Source organism: Alternaria metachromatica, assembly GCF_023757995.1.
Source record: "Alternaria metachromatica strain BMP 0045 chromosome Unknown scaffold_10, whole genome shotgun sequence".
Taxonomy (NCBI): Eukaryota; Fungi; Ascomycota; class Dothideomycetes; order Pleosporales; family Pleosporaceae; genus Alternaria; species Alternaria metachromatica.
Genome location: NW_026055501.1, coordinates 265725 through 288923, shown reverse-complemented (window position 1 = coordinate 288923; position 23199 = coordinate 265725). Strand labels below are relative to the sequence as shown.

At 51.6% G+C, this 23199-nt stretch overlaps 7 protein-coding genes across 7 annotated transcripts; 3 read left to right on the top strand and 4 right to left on the bottom strand.

Annotated features, from left to right (window-relative positions):
• Positions 1 to 2284: 2284 nt before the first annotated feature.
• J4E83_005226 (uncharacterized protein) lies at positions 2285 to 5650 on the bottom strand (the record flags this gene model as incomplete). Its single annotated transcript, XM_049332146.1, has 2 exons — positions 2285 to 3101; positions 3156 to 5650. The coding sequence occupies 2 exons, from the start codon at positions 5648 to 5650 to the stop codon at positions 2285 to 2287; spliced, it is 3312 nt and encodes a 1103-aa protein (XP_049188597.1).
• Positions 5651 to 6236: 586 nt separating this feature from the next.
• On the top strand, positions 6237 to 9471 carry J4E83_005225 (uncharacterized protein; the record flags this gene model as incomplete). The annotated part of the gene is made up of 3 exons (XM_049332145.1): positions 6237 to 6563; positions 6611 to 9274; positions 9331 to 9471. 3 exons carry the CDS (start codon positions 6237 to 6239, stop codon positions 9469 to 9471), a joined length of 3132 nt encoding a protein of 1043 aa, XP_049188596.1.
• Positions 9472 to 10139: 668 nt separating this feature from the next.
• Positions 10140 to 10871, bottom strand: J4E83_005224 (uncharacterized protein; the record flags this gene model as incomplete). The annotated part of the gene is made up of 3 exons (XM_049332144.1): positions 10140 to 10388; positions 10438 to 10672; positions 10720 to 10871. 3 exons carry the CDS (start codon positions 10869 to 10871, stop codon positions 10140 to 10142), a joined length of 636 nt encoding a protein of 211 aa, XP_049188595.1.
• Positions 10872 to 11166: 295 nt separating this feature from the next.
• Positions 11167 to 14076, top strand: J4E83_005223 (uncharacterized protein; the record flags this gene model as incomplete). The annotated part of the gene is made up of 4 exons (XM_049332143.1): positions 11167 to 11665; positions 12439 to 12616; positions 12711 to 12959; positions 13179 to 14076. 4 exons carry the CDS (start codon positions 11167 to 11169, stop codon positions 14074 to 14076), a joined length of 1824 nt encoding a protein of 607 aa, XP_049188594.1.
• A 424-nt stretch (positions 14077 to 14500) lies between these two features.
• J4E83_005222 (uncharacterized protein) lies at positions 14501 to 15430 on the bottom strand (the record flags this gene model as incomplete). Its single annotated transcript, XM_049332142.1, has 1 exon — positions 14501 to 15430. One exon carries the CDS (start codon positions 15428 to 15430, stop codon positions 14501 to 14503), a length of 930 nt encoding a protein of 309 aa, XP_049188593.1.
• Positions 15431 to 18672: 3242 nt separating this feature from the next.
• Positions 18673 to 20574, bottom strand: J4E83_005221 (uncharacterized protein; the record flags this gene model as incomplete). The annotated part of the gene is made up of 8 exons (XM_049332141.1): positions 18673 to 18918; positions 18974 to 19126; positions 19179 to 19442; positions 19891 to 19994; positions 20046 to 20182; positions 20232 to 20260; positions 20327 to 20379; positions 20430 to 20574. The coding sequence occupies 8 exons, from the start codon at positions 20572 to 20574 to the stop codon at positions 18673 to 18675; spliced, it is 1131 nt and encodes a 376-aa protein (XP_049188592.1).
• Positions 20575 to 21230: 656 nt separating this feature from the next.
• On the top strand, positions 21231 to 22115 carry J4E83_005220 (uncharacterized protein; the record flags this gene model as incomplete). The annotated part of the gene is made up of 2 exons (XM_049332140.1): positions 21231 to 21387; positions 21442 to 22115. The coding sequence occupies 2 exons, from the start codon at positions 21231 to 21233 to the stop codon at positions 22113 to 22115; spliced, it is 831 nt and encodes a 276-aa protein (XP_049188591.1).
• Positions 22116 to 23199: the final 1084 nt, after the last annotated feature.

Here is a 23199-nt window from a genome sequence, read left to right as displayed (position 1 = left end):
CTCGCAAAGCAGTCATGTCCAACTAGGTTGTAATTTCAAAGACGCCATCACTCATAGGTTCTTCTCTTGTTGAATTTTGAGAAAGCAGATCGCGAACAACAGGCCAAGAAAGTGATGGCAGATCATATCGGTGTGCTCGGTTCATCGCGAGTCTCTCAATTGATTTTTGAGAAAGCGAAGTCGCGAACACATGAGAAAAGCGACCAGTCCTTTTGGAAGAGCACACCGCGGAAGACCAAACAGGTCGTATCGCTATCCTCAGACCATGACGTTTTGGGACTGACTTTTGAGAAGGAAGAACGCAAACACAAGCAGTTTGTTTGTCCTCTTTTTGGAAAGGAAGACCGAGAGAGGTGTAATAATATGTCGTTGTTCCAGTGTTCATCCCGCATCTTGGACATGTTTTTGAAAAGGGAAACGCAAAGACATGGTTTGTGAGGGTACGGTTTTGGAAGAGAAGACCGAAAAAGTGAGGATAGGTCGTCTTGACGTCGTCAGATCATTGGGTTGTCAAAGGTAGTTTTTTTAGGGAGTCAGTCGCGAAGACATTGAATCCCAGTATGTAACTTTTTGGAAAGCAGACTGCAGAAAAGAGGAAAGCCATGCGGCAGTGAATAGTCTGTTTTATTGGAATTTGAATGTCAATACATGGTGATTTGAAGAGAAGAAGAGACAGATCAACGAGGGGTTTATATACACATCTGCCCGCACTAACCCGTGATTCCACACTCTTACCCGATTTCGCAGACACAGCGGTATACCGCCACACTTCATCCTCTGCCCTTTCCCTGCAGCCATAGGGACAACCCCAAACACCCTAGAGCCTATATCGACGTTAGGTCACCTACTTTGCATGTCTTTGTGTTGCTGTAGTCTGCAGACCTGTTTAGATTTTTTCCTTGTAGAAGGTGATCGTGAGGATCAGTGCGTCGATCAGTGCACATCACATGCAGTCTCTGCACCGACCCGGATGTCTATATAAACTCCGTCCTCTCCTATTTCCCTCTTCCTTCCTCAATATCATCTCCACGCTTTCTCCAAAACAAAGAAATTCAATGCTATGGCAGATGACCGAAAACTTCCAACGTAATCACCATATGCGAAAGATTAAAAAACATGATGCGAAATTCGACGTGTGCGAGTCTTCCTCGTCTTCTCCCTACACTTCAATCACCAAAAATGCGCCTTCGACCTGGTTATGATCAGTTCCACCGTCTTTTCCAAAAACTTTTCGAGAAGTTCGGATGTCTGCAAAGCGAAAAAACTACCACCAGAATTGTCATGTGTGCGGAAGACCAGAAGCGTTCACAAACACACCTCATGTGTGCGAGACTTCCTCGTCCCCTCCTCCCTCTACTTTCAATCGCTGAAGAAGAAAATGCAGATCGAAATGACATGTTCGAGACCACCGCCTTTCCCAAAGAATGACTGGAAAGACCACATGTCTGAGAAGTGGAAACAAAGCTTTCGACTATCGCTATCATGTGCGGAGCACCAAAGCCTCCGAAAAAACTCGGTAGATGTCGTGTACATGTGCGAGCCGTCTTTCTGCACTTCAACTACCAAAATCCAATCAGCGAACGTTTCATGCTCCTGTCCTCCTCCAGAACTCTGAACAAATACCAAAAGAAGAGGTGTTCATGACCCATGTTTCCAAAATCTCCACAACGCGAACATATGTGCGTTCCAAAATCTTACTCTTACGTCGTCATGGGAAGATGACTAAGAGAGCACGGTAGCATGGTGTGATACACGAAATAATGATGATGAAGAAGGCATGGGATTGAATGCGAGATGTATGTGCATGATGACAGCAACGTCTCAAGATCGGAGATCATGATATCTTCTGGCGTGCTTGTCGACACACCGAGAGCAGAGAACGGACCATCAATTCAAACCAATTTAGTTTTGGTGAAAAGAATGAAGGAAGGTGAGTTGAGTGAGAAAGACTGAAGATACGAGGGGTATTTATACATCGGGGGTACTAGTCACGTGCTAAGCCTTAAGAATGTCAAATCAATCCTCCGTGTTCCGATGTAGTATCGACGAAAGAAAATACCACGTGCGACATGTAAATTCTGGGCAGCGAAAGAAGATCACACAGAACACAGAACATACACATGACCAACAGAATCACAGTTCTCCGTTCTCAATCTTTCAAAAAGCATAAAACAAATTTTCATGGGCATCAATCAAAACCCATATACTATTGTACAAAGCTCATATCCTAATCATCCCATCCATCCCATCCCCGACCCATACCACACCCCTGACAAGCCATCCTCTAGCGATAATCATTAGAGTTATAGCTCTGCCTATTCCCCTGATATCCGCCTCCGCCTCCACCGCCACGGTGTCCACCACGTCCGCCTCTTCCTCCGCGGCCACCCCTATCATCCCTCGGCGGGCGGTCATTGTAAGGGTTGTTTCCTTGGTATCCACCACCGCCACCGCCACCTCCACTGCGACCTAGAATCTCATCTGCGGGTCGGTAAAACCGCTCATCCCTCAACGAGCTGTTGTTGGGTGCGTGGTGTGGTGGCGGGGCACCATGTTGCTGGCCTCCGCCGTTCATCCAAGCTGGACGCTGTGTGACTGGTGGTGGGATGGGAGGTGCGCCGTACGGGGGCGTACCACCTTGCCAGCCTCCTACACCGGGGGGAGGTACCCAGCCGGGTGGTGGGGGAGGGAAGTTGCCTGGGAAAGGAGGCGCGAAGTTGCCGCCAGGGAAGGGAGGAGCAAAGTTCTGCGGGGGTGGAGGACCGCCGTAACCACCTTGGTTGCCTCCGTATCCGCCACGGTTGTTGTCCCAACCACCACCTCCACGACCGTTTTGGTAGCCGCCTCGTCCACCGCCATTGTTGTAGTTGTCGTTGCCGCGACGGTCGTTGTTGTAGCCGCCGCCTCGGTCGTTGTTGTAGTTTCCACGGTAACCTCCACCTCCTCGACCACGGCCGCCGCGGAAGCCACCGCGTTCGTTGGAGCGACGCACTGACTCGGCTTCACCCGGGCTGAGGGCTGGTTTGGGCATGATGACGCCTTCGAGGAGGGCGGACTTGTGGGCGCGGGTGTTGCTCACGCTGGGCATTTCGTAGTATACTCTGTATGACTGTTAGTACTGCCTGGATGTAAAGTTGATAGAATTTCGAACATACCTCATTGACCTATCTTGAGTAATCTCAAACTCCGTAATACCATCTGCATCGAAAGGCGGCACGAGCTGACTGTCCATAACGAAAAGATCGTGTGGCTCAATTTCTCCATGGAGCGCGCGGCTCTTGGCGGGATCGATCTTGTACTTCTGCTCTCCCTTGCGATACAGGGCCTTCTCAACATCGTCGAATAGGCCGCTTTCTTGGGAGAACATGAGTGTCTCTTTGCCGAACTCGTTACGCTTTCTCTCGTCATCAGAGAGCTCAGGGTACTTGGTTGCCATGGCATCTAGTAGTCGCTTCGAGTCGATGAAGGGCAAGATGGCAACACCCTGCCAGGCGAACTTCTTTCCGTTCAGATCGATAGGGAAGTCTGGAGGATAGAAGTCGACGATAGAACTTTGAGGATCTTCCATGAGTACACGGAAGGGTTCGGGGATGGCGTGGTTTGATGCGGCGGGCAAGACACCCATAAGTTGCTCATACGGGTGGAACGGTGTGCCCTTCTCGAAGAGCTTGCGGGGATCCATGTCTTCGAGACCGACAAAGTCTGCAGCGAAGGGAGCGTAGTGGTGAGGGAAATACCATGTCCACGATGGGCAACCTTGCATATAGTATGCCAACACCCAGCAGAGACCCTCGGCGTACTGACGCGCGACCTTATTACGGAAGGCGATGTCGTTGGGGTCAACGCCGAACTTCTGCTCGTAGTAACGCTCTTCGTAACCTTCTTCCCAAAGCATGATGGTGTCTTCTACAGTGCCGTCGTCGTTCTTCTTCGGCTCGGCAGCCTGGGCGGGTGGGTCGGGGATTACGGGTGTATTCCGACCGGGCGTGCCGTTGTCGGCGTCCTCAACCTCATCTGCCTTGCGCTTTCCAAGGTGGACGATTTCGGTTTCAGCAGCGGTTTCCGACGCAGGCTCAGAAGCTGGGGTCGGTTCAGGCTCAGGCGCTGCGGTGCCATCGGCCTTAGCCTTCATGAGCTCCTTGAGTCGAGCAGCGGCGCTCTTGTTGGATTGGGCATCACGGGTGTGCATGATGTCCTTGTGCACATCGCGCACTTCCTTGGACTGTGCATCCTTGGGGTCGAAGAATACAATACCCGCGCTGGTATATGTGTCGGTACTCTCCTTCGCACGCTTGAAGCCAGGTGGGCCGCTTGCTTCAGTTCGCTGGCGCTTGTTGCCGTTCTGCTGTGCCTCGCGCCTAGCCCTGTTTGCTGCCTGGCGATCAGAGACTTCCTTTCGCTTCTTGAAGATGCCAGCCTCTCGAGTCGCTAGGGCGGAGAGAATCTGCTGCACACGACGCATGTCTGGGAAACCATCTTTGGTCACGTAGTCATCCATTTCAGCAGCGAGATCTCGCCAAATGCTGATGAGCAAGTCGATACCCTGATCTCGGATCTCAAGACTAGGCAAATGTGGCAAGAAATCGTTACCGACAAAGAAACACATAAAGACCCAGTCATCGAGAGAGCGTTCTAGATCGTACTTGAACTTGCGCTTTGGCGTCTCCATTTCGACTGCCAGGTATTCGCGCAGAATGTTGGTATGCAGCCAGATGAAGGGCTTGAGTTGGTGCTCAGAGGTGGCCCACTCTTCGGCAGCTTCTTCTTCGGTAAGCTTCTTGCCGTCGTCGGGGAATTCACAGTTGTTGCGGATATGTCCTTTGCGGCCACAGCGCGTGCAGACCTTATCCTTACCCGAGTCGTAGAAGACGTCTTCTCTGAGAACACGGAAATAGGGCTCATGGGTGGCAAGACTCAACATGATCAAATCGGCGTCCAAGCCGTAGATAACGTGCGAGGTGTTGGGGTCATGAGTAGGCACAGAACGCTGCGAGCGGATAAAGTTCATGATCTTGTGTTCACCCTCACCAGGCACAGACGCATCGGAGATGATGACTTTCATGTCCTTCCACGAGGGGTCGGTTGTGAACTTGTAGGCACACCAGTATTGAAGACTCTCGGCAAGGAGATGCATGAAGGGTGTACCGGGGGTGATTGCATTGGAGTCCCAGGTCTTTTCGATGACCTCTTCGAGACTGGAGATGTCCTCGCCACGACTAGCTTTTTGCGAGTTGAGCATTTTCTGGAACTCAGCGCGCTCGTCGTCCTTTTCCTTTGCCTCTTTGGCGGCGCGGAAACGACGCGAACGCTGCTGGTTCATCTTGGCACGAGGTGCAACACCATCGACTGCCATGTAGAGAAGCTTACGAGGACGGACCATGCCGACACAGCGATCAGTGTATTCAAAGATGGCCATCATCATGTCGGCCTCGGTCTTGGGCGCGGGCTTATCTTCGGGATGAGAGCAAGGATGCACGATGCCGTTCATGTCGAGGTAGAGGTTGTCGAACTCTTCGCCGTTGGGGTTGGGGCCGGTGCGGTCTACAGGTATGACGTTGTCGCCGACCTTCTTGGGCAACTCCTCCTGCACAGTTGAGACGATCTTGGGGTATTTCTGGCTAAGCCAGCGGAACATGGCTGGGACACCCATGATGGCGGTAGGCGCTCGGTGGCGCGCGACGTGTGAGGGTGAAGGGTGGCTATAGTGAGACTGTAGCTGGAGGGTAGTAGTGCGAGTGCGATTGCGACGAGTGCGAGAGCGCGTGTACTAGTAGTCTGGAGTGTGTGGTAGTGCTGCGACGATGCGCAGTGGAAAGAAAAAGACTGCCTGATGGCGATGAAAGCCCTTTCCTCCTCTTGAAGCGCCGGATGCGATATCCGGTGCGGCGATATGAGTGATAGTGCCGCAATCTCCGTGGGCGCGCGATCACCGAATTTGCGCACGATGGTTGATGGGAGGTGGTGATGGAGAGTGAGAGGGAGAGGGAGCGGCGATGGAAGACGCGCTCTTTCCTTAGCATCGCGGCCGGGACCCTGAAGGTCGCGGTTTTGCCGATTCGCCGACGCGGCAGGGATGTGGAGGAGCCGCGAGCCCGTGCGCCAAATTATACGTGGAGCTCCACACCACGAGGCCTCGATACAATGGGACGACTACGTTGCCTATGGGAGAGTCGCATGCATGACTAAACACTGTCCACCTATCTACCATGAAGCCATAGATCTGACAATCCCCCAAGATGATGCGCGTTCTCGAGGCCAATGCGCCTCCGAAGCAGACGGCAACCGACACCATCAGCACTCTTAGTGGGAGGCTGACGAGCGCAAGCCTCCTCGAAGACCGTCGCGCTGCCATTCTCGGCCTCCGGAGCTTCGCCAAACAATATCCCGCCTCGGTCGCTTCGGGCGCGCTCAAAGGGCTCATCGCCTCGCTGACTAAAGATGGCGACGACGTCGACACGCTCAAGGTGGTGCTCGAGACCCTGCTCATGCTCTTCCACCCCGACGAGACCAGTCACGAGGCCTCGGAAGAGTTGGAGTTGCTGCTGGCCGACCAGTTCTCACAAGTAGGTCCTGTCCTGCTACACATCTACTAGTGCTGAGCTTATGATAGCGGCAAGACAACATCACTCTCTTGCTTGATCTCCTAGACAAGCCCGACTTCTACTCCCGCCTCTACTCGCTGCAACTGATACGCGCCATCTCCCTCGCCCGCCCCCAACGAACCCAGGAATGCGTCCTCACAGCCCCCGGCGGCATTGAGCGCCTGGTAGCCACCTTGGACGACCCCCGCGATGCCATCCGTAACGAAGCCCTCGTCGTCCTTACCGACCTGTCCCGAACCTCTGCCGAACTTCAGAAGCTCTTCGTTTTCGAGGATGCCTTTACCAAGGTCTTCAACATGATACATGCCGATGGCGGCCTCACTCAGGGCGGGGTTGTGGTTCAAGATTGCTTGAGTCTGCTGGCTATCCTCATACGCTTCAACGTGTCAAACCAAACGAACATACGAGAGATGGGCCATGTCGCGAGGTTTGCCGCGCTGCTACCCGGCGGCAACAAGCCGAAGAAGGCACGCGCAAGTGCTGAAGAAGAGGATGGATGGGTCAGTCCGCAGAGCGACAAGAACATCTGGGGGCTGCTTGCCATAATGCGCATGTTCCTCGTCAAGGGCAGTCCGGGCACACTGCAGAACCAGAACGTCTTCCAGCAGCATGGCCTTGTCCGCCAACTGCTGAACATCGCCTTCGACCCTGCAACCGCCATGCCTATCAAGATCGAGGCTCTCAACACGTGCGCGGATCTGATTAGAGGCAACGCTCGGCTCCAAGAAGGATTCGCTCAAGAGCAGGTCAGGCCCATTGTTGAGCCCCCTACGAATGGCGTCACTTCTCCCAACGGCGTACCTTCCGTATACGTTATTGAAGCGCTTCTGAACCTGGTCCTTTTTCCGGCGCCGAACGACCTGTTCGACCTGCGCAATGCAGGATGCGAGTGCATCAAGGCCTACTTCTACAATCACAGACAGATACAAGAACACTTCCTCAACCGAGCCATCGGTGGTCACGAAGGCGGCGACGAAACAGCCAACGCTCTTACCATCTTAATGGCCGGACCCCAGGTTCCCCCAACTGGCGACCCATACAGAATCTGGTTTGCCTCAAATCTAATCTACCACCTCATCTTTGATGACTATCAAGCGAAAGACACTCTTATGGGGGTCAAGGAAGGAGATGCAGAGAGCGGTGAAGAGGTCGTCACGTGCATACAAACGCTTACGGCGAATCTCATCGCAAGCCTGCAACTCGGGGAAGATGAGCGCATATCGGTAGCCTATCTAATGCTATTGCTAGGCTGGCTATTTGAGGATGCCGCTGCAGTAGATGACTTCTTGGGAGAAGCCAGCAGTCTGCAAAGTCTGGTACAAGCCGTCCTGACCCCTGGAGAAGACCGAGTCATGATTCGCGGTCTTTGTGCTGCACTGCTAGGAGTCGTATACGAATTCTCAACGAGGGACTCACCTGTGCCACGACGCGAACTACAACCAGTACTCATGACGAAACTCGGTCGTGACAAATACCTAGACGCCATCACTGGATTACGCCGTCATCCGCTCGTACGAGACTTTGAGGTCTTGCCCCGGACTGCCGGCGGAGGTGGTGGTTTGCCAGACATCTTTTTCGACGAAGCCTTTGTAGACTTCTTAAAGGATAACTTTAGCCGACTATCTCGGGCGATCGATCGCAACCCAAACATTGAGCAGCATCAATCACACGATGGTGTTGATCGAGATGTAGTTGATGCACTTCGTGGCGAGAGTAACGAAAAGGAGCAAACCATCCAAGAGCTTAAAGCACAACTCATGACTTTGGAGCAGAAGATAGACCAGGAGCAGGCCGAGCATCGCAAGACCCAGCAATCAGCCGAGGAGCAACGCAGCACCCTGAAGCGCATCAATGATAAACTGCACGACGACCTCGACAAGGAAGTTGCAAAGAAGGACCGTGACCACCGACAAGCTATGCTGGAGATGGAGAACAAGTACAATCTTCAAATCGTGGCGCTTAACAACAAGGTGCAACAAGCGAGCAAGGACGCCAACCTCGCCATCGCAAAGGTCAGGCAAGAGTACGACGAGCAGCTCCACGACGCACATAGAACACGCACCGAATTAGAGCGTCGATTGGGCGCCTCAGAGAAGGCCCGCCAAGAAGCCATCGAGAACATCCGCAACCTCGAACACACACTCATACAAACCCGCACCGAAGTCGCCACCATCACCGAATCCCTACGCAACGCACAAACGCACGTCCAAAACAGCGAAGCACAGCTCCAACTACTCACAGAAGAAAAGGAGACGGAACTCAGAGAGCTCGAAGAAGAGAAAGAGACTCAACTCAAACAACTCAGAGAAGAGACAGAGCAGTCCAAATCCACACTCGAAACTCAGCTCAAGCAATCCACATCCGAAAAGTCAGCCCTCCAATCCACCATCGACAAGCTCAAGGCCGAGAACCAGGATCTTAAAACCAAGGCTCAAGATTCAACCTGGAAGGTCAAGGAAGCGGAGGAGAAACTGCGTAAAGCTGAAGCTGCCGCCGCCGCTGCGAAGTCAATCCCTCAGAAGGGCAAGGCGGGAGGCGCAAGTGAAAAGGAACTCAAAGATCTCAAAGAGAAGCTGCGTAAAGCAGAAGAAGCGGAGAAGGAGAAGGCGACTGAGTTGGAGGATCTCATTATGGTGCTGGCTGATCTTGAGGAGAAGAGGACGAAAGACAAGGTATGTTGTTTACACTTTGGGGAAAAGTTGATGAGAGATGGGGCTAATGATTGTAGGAACGACTTAAGGCTCTTGGAGAAGAAGTGTCGGATGCGGAAGATGATGATGATGACGACGATGATGAGGATGAAGAAGATAGTGATGAGGAAGAGGATGATGATGATGATGAGGACGACGAAGAGGAGAAAAAGAAGTAGACCGGATCGAACAGATACGAATCGATCGAATGTCGGCATCCATTCAGAGTTTATCCTTTGGTTTACGAATGTTGATTATATCTAAAATCCCGCCCAGCACTAACATTCCCCATGAAGACCGGGCCGCCTCCAGATAAAACAGCACCAGTCCGACTGCTCCCGATCTCTTGTATACCTTCAACCCGCTGTGCCTGTTGCGGAGGTTCAACCGAGTCTTCCAACTCAGACACACTCTGTGCTGCATTAGACGCTTGCTCTACCCCATCCTCGCGCCCCCCAAGCGTCCTCTCCTCATCGCTTATTCCTGTCCTCTCTGCCACCGCCATCCCCTTATTAACCGCCTCAACCCACACCCACAACTGGCCCCTTACCCTCACATACCCCGGATCCGCCTTTCCACTAAACTTTGTCATATCAGAATGATTCTGATGGATACTAGCATTAGGATACTCAGGCAAAATCGCCGATTGTCGTGGGACAATATCTCCTATGCCCGCGTAGCTCAACTCCTCGTAGAAACAAAATATCTCGATCCATTTCCCTTCGTTGCGTCGCCGGTCTTCGAGGAGGGTGTGGAATTCTTGTTGGAGGGTTGATAGCATTTCTGAACTAAACAGTGATGTGTGTAGTCAGTGTTTGTCTCAAATCTGGGGTTTGTATGGTGTTACTCACGCTGGTTCTAGGACTGCGACGATGGCTTTGTTGGTTTTGAGGACCAGAGAGGAGAGGCGGGTCAGTGGGGCGGCCCAGTCTGCTTTGCGGGAGCCTAGGTGGGGGGTTCCCATGAAGGCGATGCCGAAGGTGGAGGTTAGTAGCGTTTTGACGTGCAGTTGGGACGTGCCGCGGGAGATTAGGAGGGCTTGTTCGACGACGAGGCCGCCGAGGCTATGGGCTATAAAGATTACGGGACGGTTGCTCTATTGCCAGTTAGTAAAGAAGGCGGTCTTAGACTTGGTATTCGCGTACTGTGTTCGTTTCTGCTCTTCGCAAGGAGAGGTCTTGCGCGAGAGATTTGCCGTGGTCGCGTACGGTGTTTCCACCCGCGATGTTGAGGAGCTTGACCACATCTGCGTCATAGCCAAACGTGAAGATGCGCACGTGTTTGAGGTCATTCGCGAGCAGGTCTTTGGGCCAAAAGATGGAGTTTTTGTACGTCCATGTGGTTTCGCGGTTTCCAGTGAGGCCATGAACGAATACGATACTGTGGCATGTGTTAGGTGTAATGTGATGGTGAGGCTGGGCGCCTACTCTACGGTATCAGTCGCTCCTTCCGCTACCGTTTTGAGTCCGTATGCGCCTGCTGTCGAGAATAACTGCTCTGGTGGCTCCTCGGTTTGCTTGTCGCTCGCTGGCCCTTTTTTCTTCTTCCCGCTCGTCTTCAAACGGCGAAATAAACCCATTTCTGGTACCTCCACAGCTTTCGAAGCTATGCGCAACAGGCTCCGAAGGATGAGTCAAGCAAACCGATGGCGGGCCAGCATCTGCATTGCCTCAGCCGCAGCTGCAGCTGAGCTGACCAAGCCAGCTGCAAGGTGTGCGATACGCCGTCAGCCTGACCCCACCTTGTGAGGACACCCAGAAGAACACCTCCATCCCAGACGTTATCAAGACCGATTCATGGATCGCATGTCGCCGCCAGCCTCTAAATAATTTTCCGGATGGTTGCAAGACCTCAGCCAAGCTCCTTGCGCACGAATGGACCCGCCGGACCGAACCGTGGATAGCGGGGGTGGCGCCGTCTTCCAAGGCGACATCACGGCAGGCAGGGACATCACCATCAACCAGATCACCGAGATACGACAGGTCGCTGAACATTTGAGCAGTCGTTGCAACGAAACAAACAACTCTCATAAACTTCTCGGTAGCCTAGAGGCTTTGAGTGTATTTGCGAAATACACTGAAGACTATGCAAATACGCTCGACACCAGCGTGTTATCCAGCGACCTACACTTCGGAAGAGTTTCAGAAGAATGCGCTTCAATACTGCGAGAGCTCAAACTACTGGTAGAGACGCTAGAGCAAGGTGAACTTGGAGGATACGAGCCTTCTCCATCCTTTGGCGAAAATGTTCTGGATTTGCGGTCGAGGCTCACAAGTCTGCAATCGCATCTTAACATCGTCAGCAACCGCAAGGCCCAGAAAGACTACAGTACCATCAAGGAGACTCTCACTCAGCTGGTGAACAGCCTGACAAGTACAGATAAGGCTTTTTCCATTCGCAGCTTCGTTACGGCACCATCCATTCGCAGTTTCCCTACGGCCCCATCCATTCGTAGCTTCGTCACGGCTCCATCTATTAGCAGCTTTGCTACGGCTCCAGAAATTACAGATGACGAACAACAGGTCTGGCTAGAAATAGAGAGATCTCTACGAACAGCAGGCTTTACTACAGAGTTCGTCGGAAACAATCGTCACCTCATTGTAGCTGTATTGGAGGATACGTTCCTGGAGAATACTGATCCTTGGATCGTGGAAGGAGCCGAATCCAAAGCATCGCCATCTGGATTTACAGTTCCAACATTACGTCTGTCTGAAACTTACAACATCGCCAGCACTGAAAGTGAGGTGGTCAACAACATCAACGATGAAGCATCGCTGCGTTCAGTGTTAGACAAGCTACTGTTCAGTAAGACTGATCCAGACGAAGAACTCAACGACGTCGCATCAGTCCGCTCATTCCTCAGCAGCGAGGAACCCTTCACTAAGACCGAGGGAGAGGAGGGATCCAACGATAGCGCATCTTTCCGTTCAGTGTACCACGAAGAGTCTCCAACTAATACTGAGAAACGGAAAGAGTTCAACTTTGACAGACCGTTGAGCCTAGTGAACAATGACACACCTTCTCAAGCAGACAAAACGGGGACCAAATGGTCGAGATCAGTGGAGGATGGGACAGGAGAATGTCTACTCACTCTCGGTTTGTACTTTAGCCAGTGTTTGCAGAGCGATCGCTAACATGAATACCAGATGGTGGTGGGGTCAAGTCGTGGTCGAGTCTTTTGATCATTAAGGCGCTTATGGAAGAGGTCATCGCTTGTGAGAATCGGTTCGAGCGACAATTTACACATTATCCCAGGAGCTTTGAGGCTGCGGATTTCCGTCCATGCCATTACTTCCACAAGATGTATGGCACATCGACGGGAGGGTAAGTATTGCTATGGAATACGCGTTTAGCACATATTTCATCCCTCTAATCTAGCTGTCATTCCATACGAAGTTAAACTGACAGATCATCACAGGATATTAGCCATCGCACTGAGTCGACTGCGCATGACCGTAAGCGAAACGATCACTGCTTTCGACAAAATTTTGAGCGAGATGTACACACACGTCCGTACCCGGGTTACTCTCGTCAAGAAGTATCACAATATACCCATGAGAAAGGGCCTTGAAGCAGTGGCCCAACAGTACTGCAAACAGCACGAACTGGGTCAGTGCAGCCAAGAAGACAAGTTCCGGTGGCGTGCACCAATCAACGATGATCAAGGGTACGAAGACGATTCAGACGATTCGGATGACTCCAGTAATCTGAGTATATGGCGGGATCGTCCTTCCAGAGAGTCTAAACTCCGTGCGCGCGAGGCCCAGACCCCGGAATATCACCTTTGCCAAACGTGAGTACACCGCTTTACTGCGGTTGTAGCCGAAGAGTCCTACATACGAGGGAAAGAATTCACCGAAGCATAATAACTACTAACAAAATGTAGAATATGCTTGGCCGCTGTCCGCTCGGGGCAGCTAGACGAAGCGTATCTATTGCGTACATACAGTCATCATTACGACCCAGATATTGCCCCTCCTTGGGTTACTCCATACAACCAAGATACTCTCGACCTTAACACGTGGGAAGTAGGTCGCGGCACCACTGCTACACCATTCCGTTTCGACATGTTAGTAGTAAATGGCCCCGACGGTCGCTTGGGTCTGAAAGATGGTGGGATACGAGAGAATAACCCTAGCTATTGTGCTTATTCCGAGGCCGCCTCACTTTGGGGAGATGATAACGAACCCTCACTTCTACTGTCTATTGGAGCTGGACAAACTAGCTCCAAATCGGATGACCTCTCCCTCTCGGGAATCTTACCGATCAGGCTGTCCGCGCTGAACAAATATGCGGGAAAACTAGCCGTATTTAAAAACACACTGATCAAATACACGGAAGGTCAGGACCGGCACAAGATGATGCGCACTATTGCTAGGGGTGGACACACGTGGTATAAACGCTTCGAAGTCACGGGAGGTTTGGAGAAGATAGGTGCTGATCAATGGGAACCCGGGATGATGCTCTCCACAGGCGGACACGAGACTATGCGTCCGGGTGGTAAAACTTTGAACACTATAAACACTGCCACCGAGGTGTACCTGAGTCGACAAGAGCCTGATAGGAGTGTCAATGAATATGCCGCCCCACAACAGATGCTGAGGCAGACCGCGGAAAAGTTGGTTCGCATGCGAAGAGCGCGAGAGCTCGAGGCCATGACTCAGGGTGGGGAAAAGCGCGAGCATTGGGAGGCGTTCATGGGCAAGCACCTTATTGGTGAGCGGGATTTCTTCCGAAAGTACCAAGAGGAGTGGGACTACGCCCTGCTAGGTCGTAAGAATTAGATCAGACATGCGTAGATCAGGCGGGACGTGTACAGGGATCTAGCTTTCGGAATGTTAGACCTAGCGCTTCCATGGACACTGACTAGTTACGCCCCATCCAAACCTCGCCAGAAGCGAACTTGCGATCACATGTCCTCGTATCGAGATGGTTGTCAGCAATTAGTAGACGTTATGGTATGCGATGTGGCGTTCCAATGCACATGCTCACAACTATGATGGGATTATAGCGGATACTACCTGCTATATACTGTGAGCAAAGGTGTTTGGGAAATACACCTGCATTGCGACTATCTACGGTGTTGCTCAGCCGCGCCGTGCCTGCGTTATAGAACCAGCACATTCAACAAGAACCAGTAGTGGATACTACATATGCATTAGGTATCAGTGATTTGCGTACATGGAGAGAAACCATGAACATGGTAGACTAAATACCTACAGCAGAATCACAATCCGAACCCTCCCACTCCTCACAACCGTCCAAAAACTCCTCCAACACCTTCTCAAACCCTGCCGCATCTTCCCAAAATGGCGCATGCCCGAGCCCAGATAAGCCCAAGCACTCACCCCTCCAGAGCCTTTTCCACTTCACCTCTTCATCGATATAATCCAGGTTGACAAACTGATCTTCCATTCCGTTCACGACCGCGATCAACACATCTGTCGCCTCCACCACACGCTTCTGATCGCAACCCTTGGGCGGGCAATCCTTCGTCCCAGTCGCGGCATCAGCTATGAAGACTGTCGCGCGCCCATCCGTCCGCTTCGCATCCTCCAACATCCACCTCTCATAGAACTCCTCCTTGCCCGCTGCCACACCGTGTCTCAGGTAAAGGTCAGCCTCCAAATTGACCCAATTTCTATTCCCCGCGAAGGTAAGACCACCAGCCGGCATCTTGAACGCTTGGGCCATCTGCTCGGCGCCACGCGAGGGAGGGGTACCGATAAGCATAAGCCCTTTGACGCTGATCCGAGGTGCATCTTCCACCATGGGAGGATCATCATGGGCGAGACAGGGAAGCATTTCGATCGCGATGTGACCACCCAGACTCCAGCCCATGAGCACCACAGACTCGATTCGGAGGTGCTGCAAGACACGTATAACGAGGTCGGCGTAGCCACGATGACAGTACGTTGTCTTGACATCAGGGGCATTGGACGAGCAGCCGTGGCCGGGGAGGTCTAGAGTAACGATGCGCCAGCCCTTGTTGATGGTGGGCGACTCGATGATATGGCGGAACTGTTTGGAGGATGAGGCGTTGCCGTGTAGGAGAAGGAGGGCGGGCTGGTCGTTCTTGAGATTTGAGTCGTAGATGCTGATGAGACCGTGTGAAGTTCTCATTAAGAACGAAGGCATCGTTGGGATCAAAGATGCGTCCTGGTGAAAGACTTTGAAGTGGAATAGCTGTGATAATGACAAGGATGGTGTTGCTCTGTTTTTTGGTATGTGTCTCGTGAAGTAGACGTGCTACCAGAAGGTGTTCTGAAGAGACATACGAATGTGGTCATCCTGACAAACCGACGAGCTCATACTTTTATATATATCTCTCCTGAATACTTATCGAGGCTGCCTGAGGAGACAAAGCGGCAAAGGCATTCCTCTATCTATTCGGTATTCGACTCCGTATCGAACCGGAATGCGCGCCGCCATGTCGTCGTTTTAGTTCGTACCAATAACAAGCGGAATCAAGCCCAAGACCTGAGTGCCGGACATCCTAAAAGGTATCGTGAAAACGTATTCTTGACGTTTGGTCGTCGTGGCAGCAGCAGGGCAAACGTGCAAGAGCGGGAAGTTGCGGAGTGATCGGCGATTTTAGCGTCCCGTTCTGTCAGATTACAAAACAAGCCCTGGAGATGCACGTTCCAACGGTGGGGTAGCGTTTTCTGGTACCCAATCGGTACCCAATGGGATCCTCAAACGTGATAGAGCGCTGATCATCGCGATCCTATAGTGGAAGGCTGAGACGCATTGGATTGAGACTTCTGCATGTGTGCGTGCATTAGTCCTGTCAGGATTTCTTGGGAGAGATCTAGGCATACGGCTGCAAAGCCTTCACCAACCCCTCATGCTCGACGATCCAACTATCATCCCTTGGGAACCCTGGCGCGTGACTTACTGAGCCTCCTCAGCCTCCTGCACGATACGCAATAGCAGATGTACAGGAACCCGGCATTCCCCAGTATGAATGGTGGCGGCGTTGCTCCATGAGCCCCTCGAATGGCGAATCCTGCATCTTCAAGCTTCTGATAGTCTTGCGTTGTAAGATGGTGGTAAATCGCTCGCTCGGGATTACCTATCCGCGCGCTACTGATAGCGAGGACGGGACGCCCACAGCCTCGTTTTCCCTCATCGCCCCATATCTCCTAAGTCTTGTCAGCCGCATCACGAGCGATATCCGAATCTACCGCAGGCGAAGGGGAAGGATGCCTTGCATCATGATGAGGCTGCGGGATTAGTCCGTGAGCTATGAATCGTCACACCAAGAGCTGTTGAATCCCTCCTAGACACTATACAGGCGCTCGATACGAGGTGGCAGGGCTGAGCCCGCGGCTACATGGATCCCCTTCTCGGGAACGGGTTGGTGAAGTCTGTATTTCCAATCTACAGCGGCATCTCCAATCTAAAGCGGCATCTCCAATCTAAAGCGGCATCTCCGTTCTACAGCGGCATCTAAACAATAGCGTCAGTATGCAGTTTGGTACGTTGGGTCGCGAGTGAAGTTCGGCGGAGTATTCTCCGTGACTCCGCGACTCCGTCGATTCGCGGACGTAAGCCTCACTTACGTGTGATCGTGTCAAAGCGGAGATAGGTGTGACAGTATGTAGACGGCGGTAGCGGTAAGGATTTTGCCGTCCTTGCGAAGTGTCACTTTTGTAGGCTTCGCTTCGAAAGCCAAGCTCGCGAGGTAGAAAGGATGAGGTTACTGCCTTACGAGTTGAACGTTGGGATGGCCTAGTGAGCTGACACCGGCCTCAAGCTTTGTCATTCTTGCATGTGGAGCTCGCTATAGCAGGCGTTGTACAACAGGTCACTTTACTCAAGCAATCGTGACTAGAGAATGTCATTAATGTAGAGGTAATACTGAAAATCCACGATTCGGCACTGTTCCGTATACAACGGAATTATTTCGATGTAAGCACGATACATCTAACTTCAATGCTCTCCCTGGTCATTGACTCTTCTCCACATTCTGACAAACAAAATGATGCGTGAACGCAACGTGCACTGTAAAGATTACCGTTGTCATTGAGCTCCCCCTCACTGTCAAATATTTGGAACACGATGGCCTCCGTTGTGTTCATGTCCTTCCAATACCAGAACTTCTGCGCGACATTGTACTTGACAGCGAGTGTTTCGCCAGCGTAATGTGGATATATCTGTGCCACTGGTAGCAGGTCGGAATCGGCGATAGTGCGCGAGTCGGCAAAAACCAGGGGATGATCTTTAACGACACGATTGATTGGGCTCCATACATTGACGATCCGATACCGAACGCGCGATTTCATTACATCGTCCAGCAGCTCTGGCATGCCCGACAGCTCGTGCTCTGCTCGCAGATATGCTCCGTGTCTTGACTGGTCGATATGCACCTTACGTACAGGTCGATTTATTCGCCCTTGCGCGCTAGCGTCCCGTGTCGTAATGTCGAATGGCACAATTTTGACCAGGTGCGGAATGTAGGTGGCGATGGTTTCTTTGGCCAAAGGAAGATACAACTCTTTGATGGCTTTCGATGAAGTAAAATCAATGTTGCTGGTGTCCAGACCTTGATGCAGCACGAAACCATGGACGGAAAGTTTGAAGTCTTTTTCGTGCCCTCGCGCATTGTGGATGTCTGTCACAACGCGACAGTGACTGTAATTGCGAGTACCCTTAAGCGCTGGATCGTCCGTCTCGTATCTGGGAGAACTACCATTGGAAGGGGGGTTGTAGAAGCACAGCTCCCTTCCAATAGGTCTATCCTCAAGCATGGCATCCGCTGTGGCTGCGAAAAGCGAGTCGTGCATGATCTACTGAAGGTGGCCAATCAAGAAACAAAGTAGCGGGGAAAACCTTAGGTGCTAGTGCTAGTCACAGGATAGATAACGAGAATGTCATAGAGTAAAGATGTGGTAACAACGCAGACTACTCAGCATATCCCTCTTAAAAGGTCTTTCGTGTCATCTTCCAGGCTGTTGCGCCACTCGCTACATGCTACTCACATTGATAGTCATGACATCAAGAGACATGCGTCCTGCATTCGCCGACGGCTCGACATGTTCCTTCTCACCGGAAGCAAGGCAAAGAAAGTGGCGTAGCCAAGTGACCAAGGCTTCTCATCTCTATTGGGTAGCTTGAACTACCCAGCTGACGCCCGCAGATGGCTGGGATGGAGTCATTATGCACCAGGATGAACCGTAGGCAAAGGACACGTCCAATCGACAGCAATGGCGCATCATATTCATCGCCGTACGAGCAGAGCTGATGACGAATTCTTTGTTGGCAGAGGCTTGTTACGATACTGTTGGCAAGCTAGATAGAAGTGCCTACTCAAACTGGAATATATGCGGTTCTATAAAGACCCGTTCGGTGTTACAAAAGGTTGATCTTGGTTCGTGTTATGGCACGCCCCTGTTCCCCACCACCTTAGCTTTTCTCCACACCTTGATCCTGTTACTAGCGTTCCGAAGATAGCCCCAATCTGGGCTGGTTTTGGAATTGACCGGCTGAGTTGCATCCAATCTCTGGTTCTCCCGCACTTTCCACCTCCACGCGAAAATCATCGTTATGACCATGAATGCGATTGCCCATCCGATGAAAGCTTTCAGAGACCAGTGCTCGGCAATGTTCATGCCGAACAAAGTCTATCCTAATTAGCGCGGGCTGGGGCATGGTTGCAGGATTTAAGGTAACACATACTGCGGCAAAAGTGGGCGGTAGGTACATCATGTTGAGTAGAGTCAGTCGTTTCAGCGTCTCGCCTTGGGCTATCGTGACTCTAGAGTCCTCACGCTGCAGCCTGGTCATCTCACCCGCGAGTTTCGCCTGCTTTATAGTATTGATATTGAGAATCTAACAAGGTCAAAATTGTTTCAAAACATTAGATGGTTACTGGGGAGCTTACTGTTTCCAATACAGCAGTCGTACGGTCACGCAAAGCTTTGAGTCGCTGATCGACGACTTTTAGGGCGTCATACTCTTGCTGCAAATCCTTCTTGAAGGAAGTCGGCACGATGTAATACCCCTTTTGGGTACCCGCATTCGTGAGGTAGTCTACGTAGCGGTTGTGATATCGAAGTTGATGCTGGAAGTAGTCGATGCTCAGGAGAAACCGCCGATGCAGCCACGGAGCAGCGTCCATCAACTGGTCGTCCGTTGAATCTTCTGTCTACAATAACATTAGTTAGACAGGATACAAAAGGTAAGCCGTGACTCACCAGCAGCTCCAGAAAATGCTCTATCTCGTTCAAGAGTAACTTCCAAGTCGATTTGATCTCGCGAAGTACGCGAGTGACCAGTCCAAACCCATCGACGCTTAGATCCCTCAATAGAGCTTCCGGCGTACTTTTGTTCACATACTCCGTTATCCACGAGCTCAAAGGGTGTTGCACCCCTCCGGGAATGTCAAGGGCGTAATGGGCAGCGCTAAGGTCCACGTATGGATCATTGAAAAAGATGAACGTCCAAAGTTGACCATCGCGTCGTAAGTGACCTGAGATCCTTCGGAGGACGTAAAGTCTTGGAGACACACTCTGGACTGAACTATGAGTAGAGGCAAAGGCGATTGGCAAGAGTACCTCACCATTCATAATGTCCTTCAACCTTATCAAACGCACCGTATGACTAAGCTTTCGGCTGTCTGTGAAGTAATCAGGGGTCTGAGGTGTTGCCCTTTGGAATTCTACGCAAGCAAGATTGAAATGCGAGAATTCCTTTGCGCCTAGTCGACTTTAGCGAAGATACCTATAAGTGGGAGCATGTCTTGTCCTACCTCTTTCGAGAAGGGGCCCAGCAAACCACTCTCTATCGCTACTTTGGAGACGGTTGGTCCAAAGCTCGTAGTCCATGTTGAGTTTTGTGCCCAGCAATCTGATCGCTGGTGCAGACAGTCTCGAGACGCTTCTAAATCTTGCATGAGACAATGAAGTAAGTCTGCACAAGTCGATGTTACACTTACAGAATTCGAAGGACTTGATCAGAAGGGGCCTTTCACTAGTTTCAGCAAGCTTATCAGATATGGGACAGAGTAGAACTAGCATGTTTGGTTAGGACAGTCTCTAAAGACTGTACGTCTTTCACGGAGGCGGTCTCTACCCTGGACTGATCTGGACCACGTTAGCGAGCAACATGTCTGTGTTTTTGTTCGAATACGTACTATTCTGGAACACCTCGGTCACTTCAACGTTGAGTGTTGAGTTTTCGGATTGCCTGAGCAGTGTCTCCATAGCAATATTACCATCTCCATATTTCGTCCATGGCTCGCCTGTCGCCAACGCCTCAGGTTGCGCTTTGGAAAACATCGACATGTATATCTTCCCTAAATCGTTCGTATCAAATGAAGGCAGAAGAGAGTTCTTGATGGGGAAGGCTGAAGATGGAACAGACCAAATAATCGGGGAGAGCTCAAAACCCTGAAGAACGGACAGTCACAGTCGTACTGGGCTCGGCATATGCTGTGTGATCGCCAAAACAGGACTCCACTGCATGCTTACTTTCAAGCAAGCGAATGTGCAGCTGGCGACAGCCTGTCATGATGTGCGCTGTTCATTACGGGAGGAGCCTTACGCGGCTGAACATTTGAATGTCAACCGCTCCTCGGAGCAGTATGCTACGGAAGCTTTACTACCATGCGGCCCGAGATATACCTCTCTGTATTCCGCTTTAGTCTTATCGAGTTGGGTTCATAAGCGCGGGGATTCGCCTTGGTTGATCGCCGTACCCCGCGCCACAAGTAGTGGCTTGCATAATCATTAAAACAACCTTGGATGTGGAGCGAGCCGGGGCGGCCAGTAAAGTTGGCCAAGAGAACCGGTGAACACCGCACAGCCCCGACGATCATACCTTATTTATTCCCGACTAGCGAGAACAAATGTGCCTACACATACTGCTTCCGTCGATTGACCACCACACTTCTTCTCGCATCTTTTTACTCTCAAGTCACCAAAAAAACGACCTCATGGCTTCGCGCTCAACACTCACATACTCAGAGCGAGCGGCTCGTCACTCGCACCCCGTAGCCAAATTGTTTCTGGAAACAGCTGAGAGAAAGCAATCTAATGTGATCGTCTCTGCAGACCTTACTACATCAGCTGAGCTTCTGAAGTGCGCCAACGGTACGCTGTTCAGAAGCGTTCATTTAGTTTGAAGATTACTGAATGCGTCAATAGATCTCGGCCCATACATTGCAGTCTTCAAAACGCATGTGGACGTAGTTGCAGACTTCAATGAGGACACCGTGAAAGGATTGAATGAACTAGCGAAGAAGCACGACTTCCTTATCTTTGAGGATCGCAAGTTCATCGACATTGGTACCACAGTTCAGAAACAGTACCATGGTGGAGCGCTTCGGATCTCTGAGTTCGCCCACATTGTCAACGCGAGTATCTTGAGCGGTGACGGCATCGTTGAGGCGCTCTCTCAAGTTATGAACGCGCAAAGCTTTCCTTACAAAGACGCGCGCGCTCTGATCCTACTCGCGGAGATGACTTCAAAGGGTAGCTTGGCCACTGATGACTACACGGTCCAGTGCGTTGAGTTGGCGAGGAAGCAGACTGGGACTGTCATTGGTTGGATAGCCAATCGATCGTTGGAGACGATCCCGACCCAGTCAACGCCATCAGACACCGAAGACTTCCTGGTCTTTACGACCGGCGTCAACCAGAGCACAAAGGGTGATAAGCTTGGCCAGCAATACCAAACGCCAACGATGGCTATCGAGCGCGGAGCAGATTTCATTATATCTGGAAGGGGCATCTACGCCGCTGAGAATCCTATCGAGTCTGTTCAGTCGTATCAGAAAGAAGGCTGGGAGGCTTACCTAAAGAGGGTAAAGAAAGAGTGAAGGTGTGTTATCTTTGAATGGATGTCTCTCAAACTCATAGTTGATCGATTATTGAAACCGCGTTCTCGAACTGTCTGATTTTCTCCCTCATTTCTTTCATGTGGAGCTGAGCTGTTCCTTGTACTCAGAAAGGCGCTGCATTACCCGAACGCCATTCCATGTCTCTTCACCATCGCCCGCCTCACAAGAAGGCAGACCAATCTGCTCGATGGCAAAACTTGCGGCCACGTTACCATACATAGATGCTTCGGTTATATCTCGCGAGGCTTTCCAGCCTTCGATGAACCCGCCTAGATACGTGTTCCCGCCACCGGTGGGGTCGACAACCTTGGTCGCCGATGATTGGTAGTATGGCGGAAGCCATACATTCTTGGCTGCATTTTGCGTGGTCAGCGAGCCATGCTCACCTGCTCTGACGATGACTATCCCGCTTCCGTGCGGCCCGGTAGCCTTGCTGAACTCCAGTGCGTATGTTTCCAGTCGGTCAGGCTGAAAGCCTCTGGAGGGCGAATCCTCGAACATGGCAGACATTTCCAGATGATTGGGCGAGAAAACATCCACAAGTCTGCAGGCTTTCAGAAATGACGGTCGATTCTGAGTGGTGCAGGATGCCGGAAACGGCTCCCACACTATGAAAGGCCGACTTCTGAACCCGTGTTGCATGCGCAGCTTTAACAACTCTGGAATCTGTTGTTCAACAACCTCGGCTGGTGCGAGAAGATGAAACGCTTCTGAGCCAAGTAGATGCGTATTCACCAAATCGATTGGGGATGCTTTCAAGGGCTCCGTAGTGTAACGGAACTTCTTCGCTAAGCAATCATGAGTCTCGAAGACTTATCATTGGGACAAGGCAGTAACCTACGTCCAAATGTGTCGTCCTCGTACTCCAAAAGCCCTCTGGTGCTCAGCCTGTCTTGTGAGACCTTTAAGTGCAGAGTAGTCTGCCAGGCCAATAGCTGCTCTCGCACGGCCCTGGGAAAGTCGTAGCCCACAAGAGCCAGACAGCCCACCGTCTTCGAACGCGCAGGGGTGACAAAAAGGCGGCTACCCAGTGTTGCTGTTTATTGCAGGTCTGTCAGTGTTT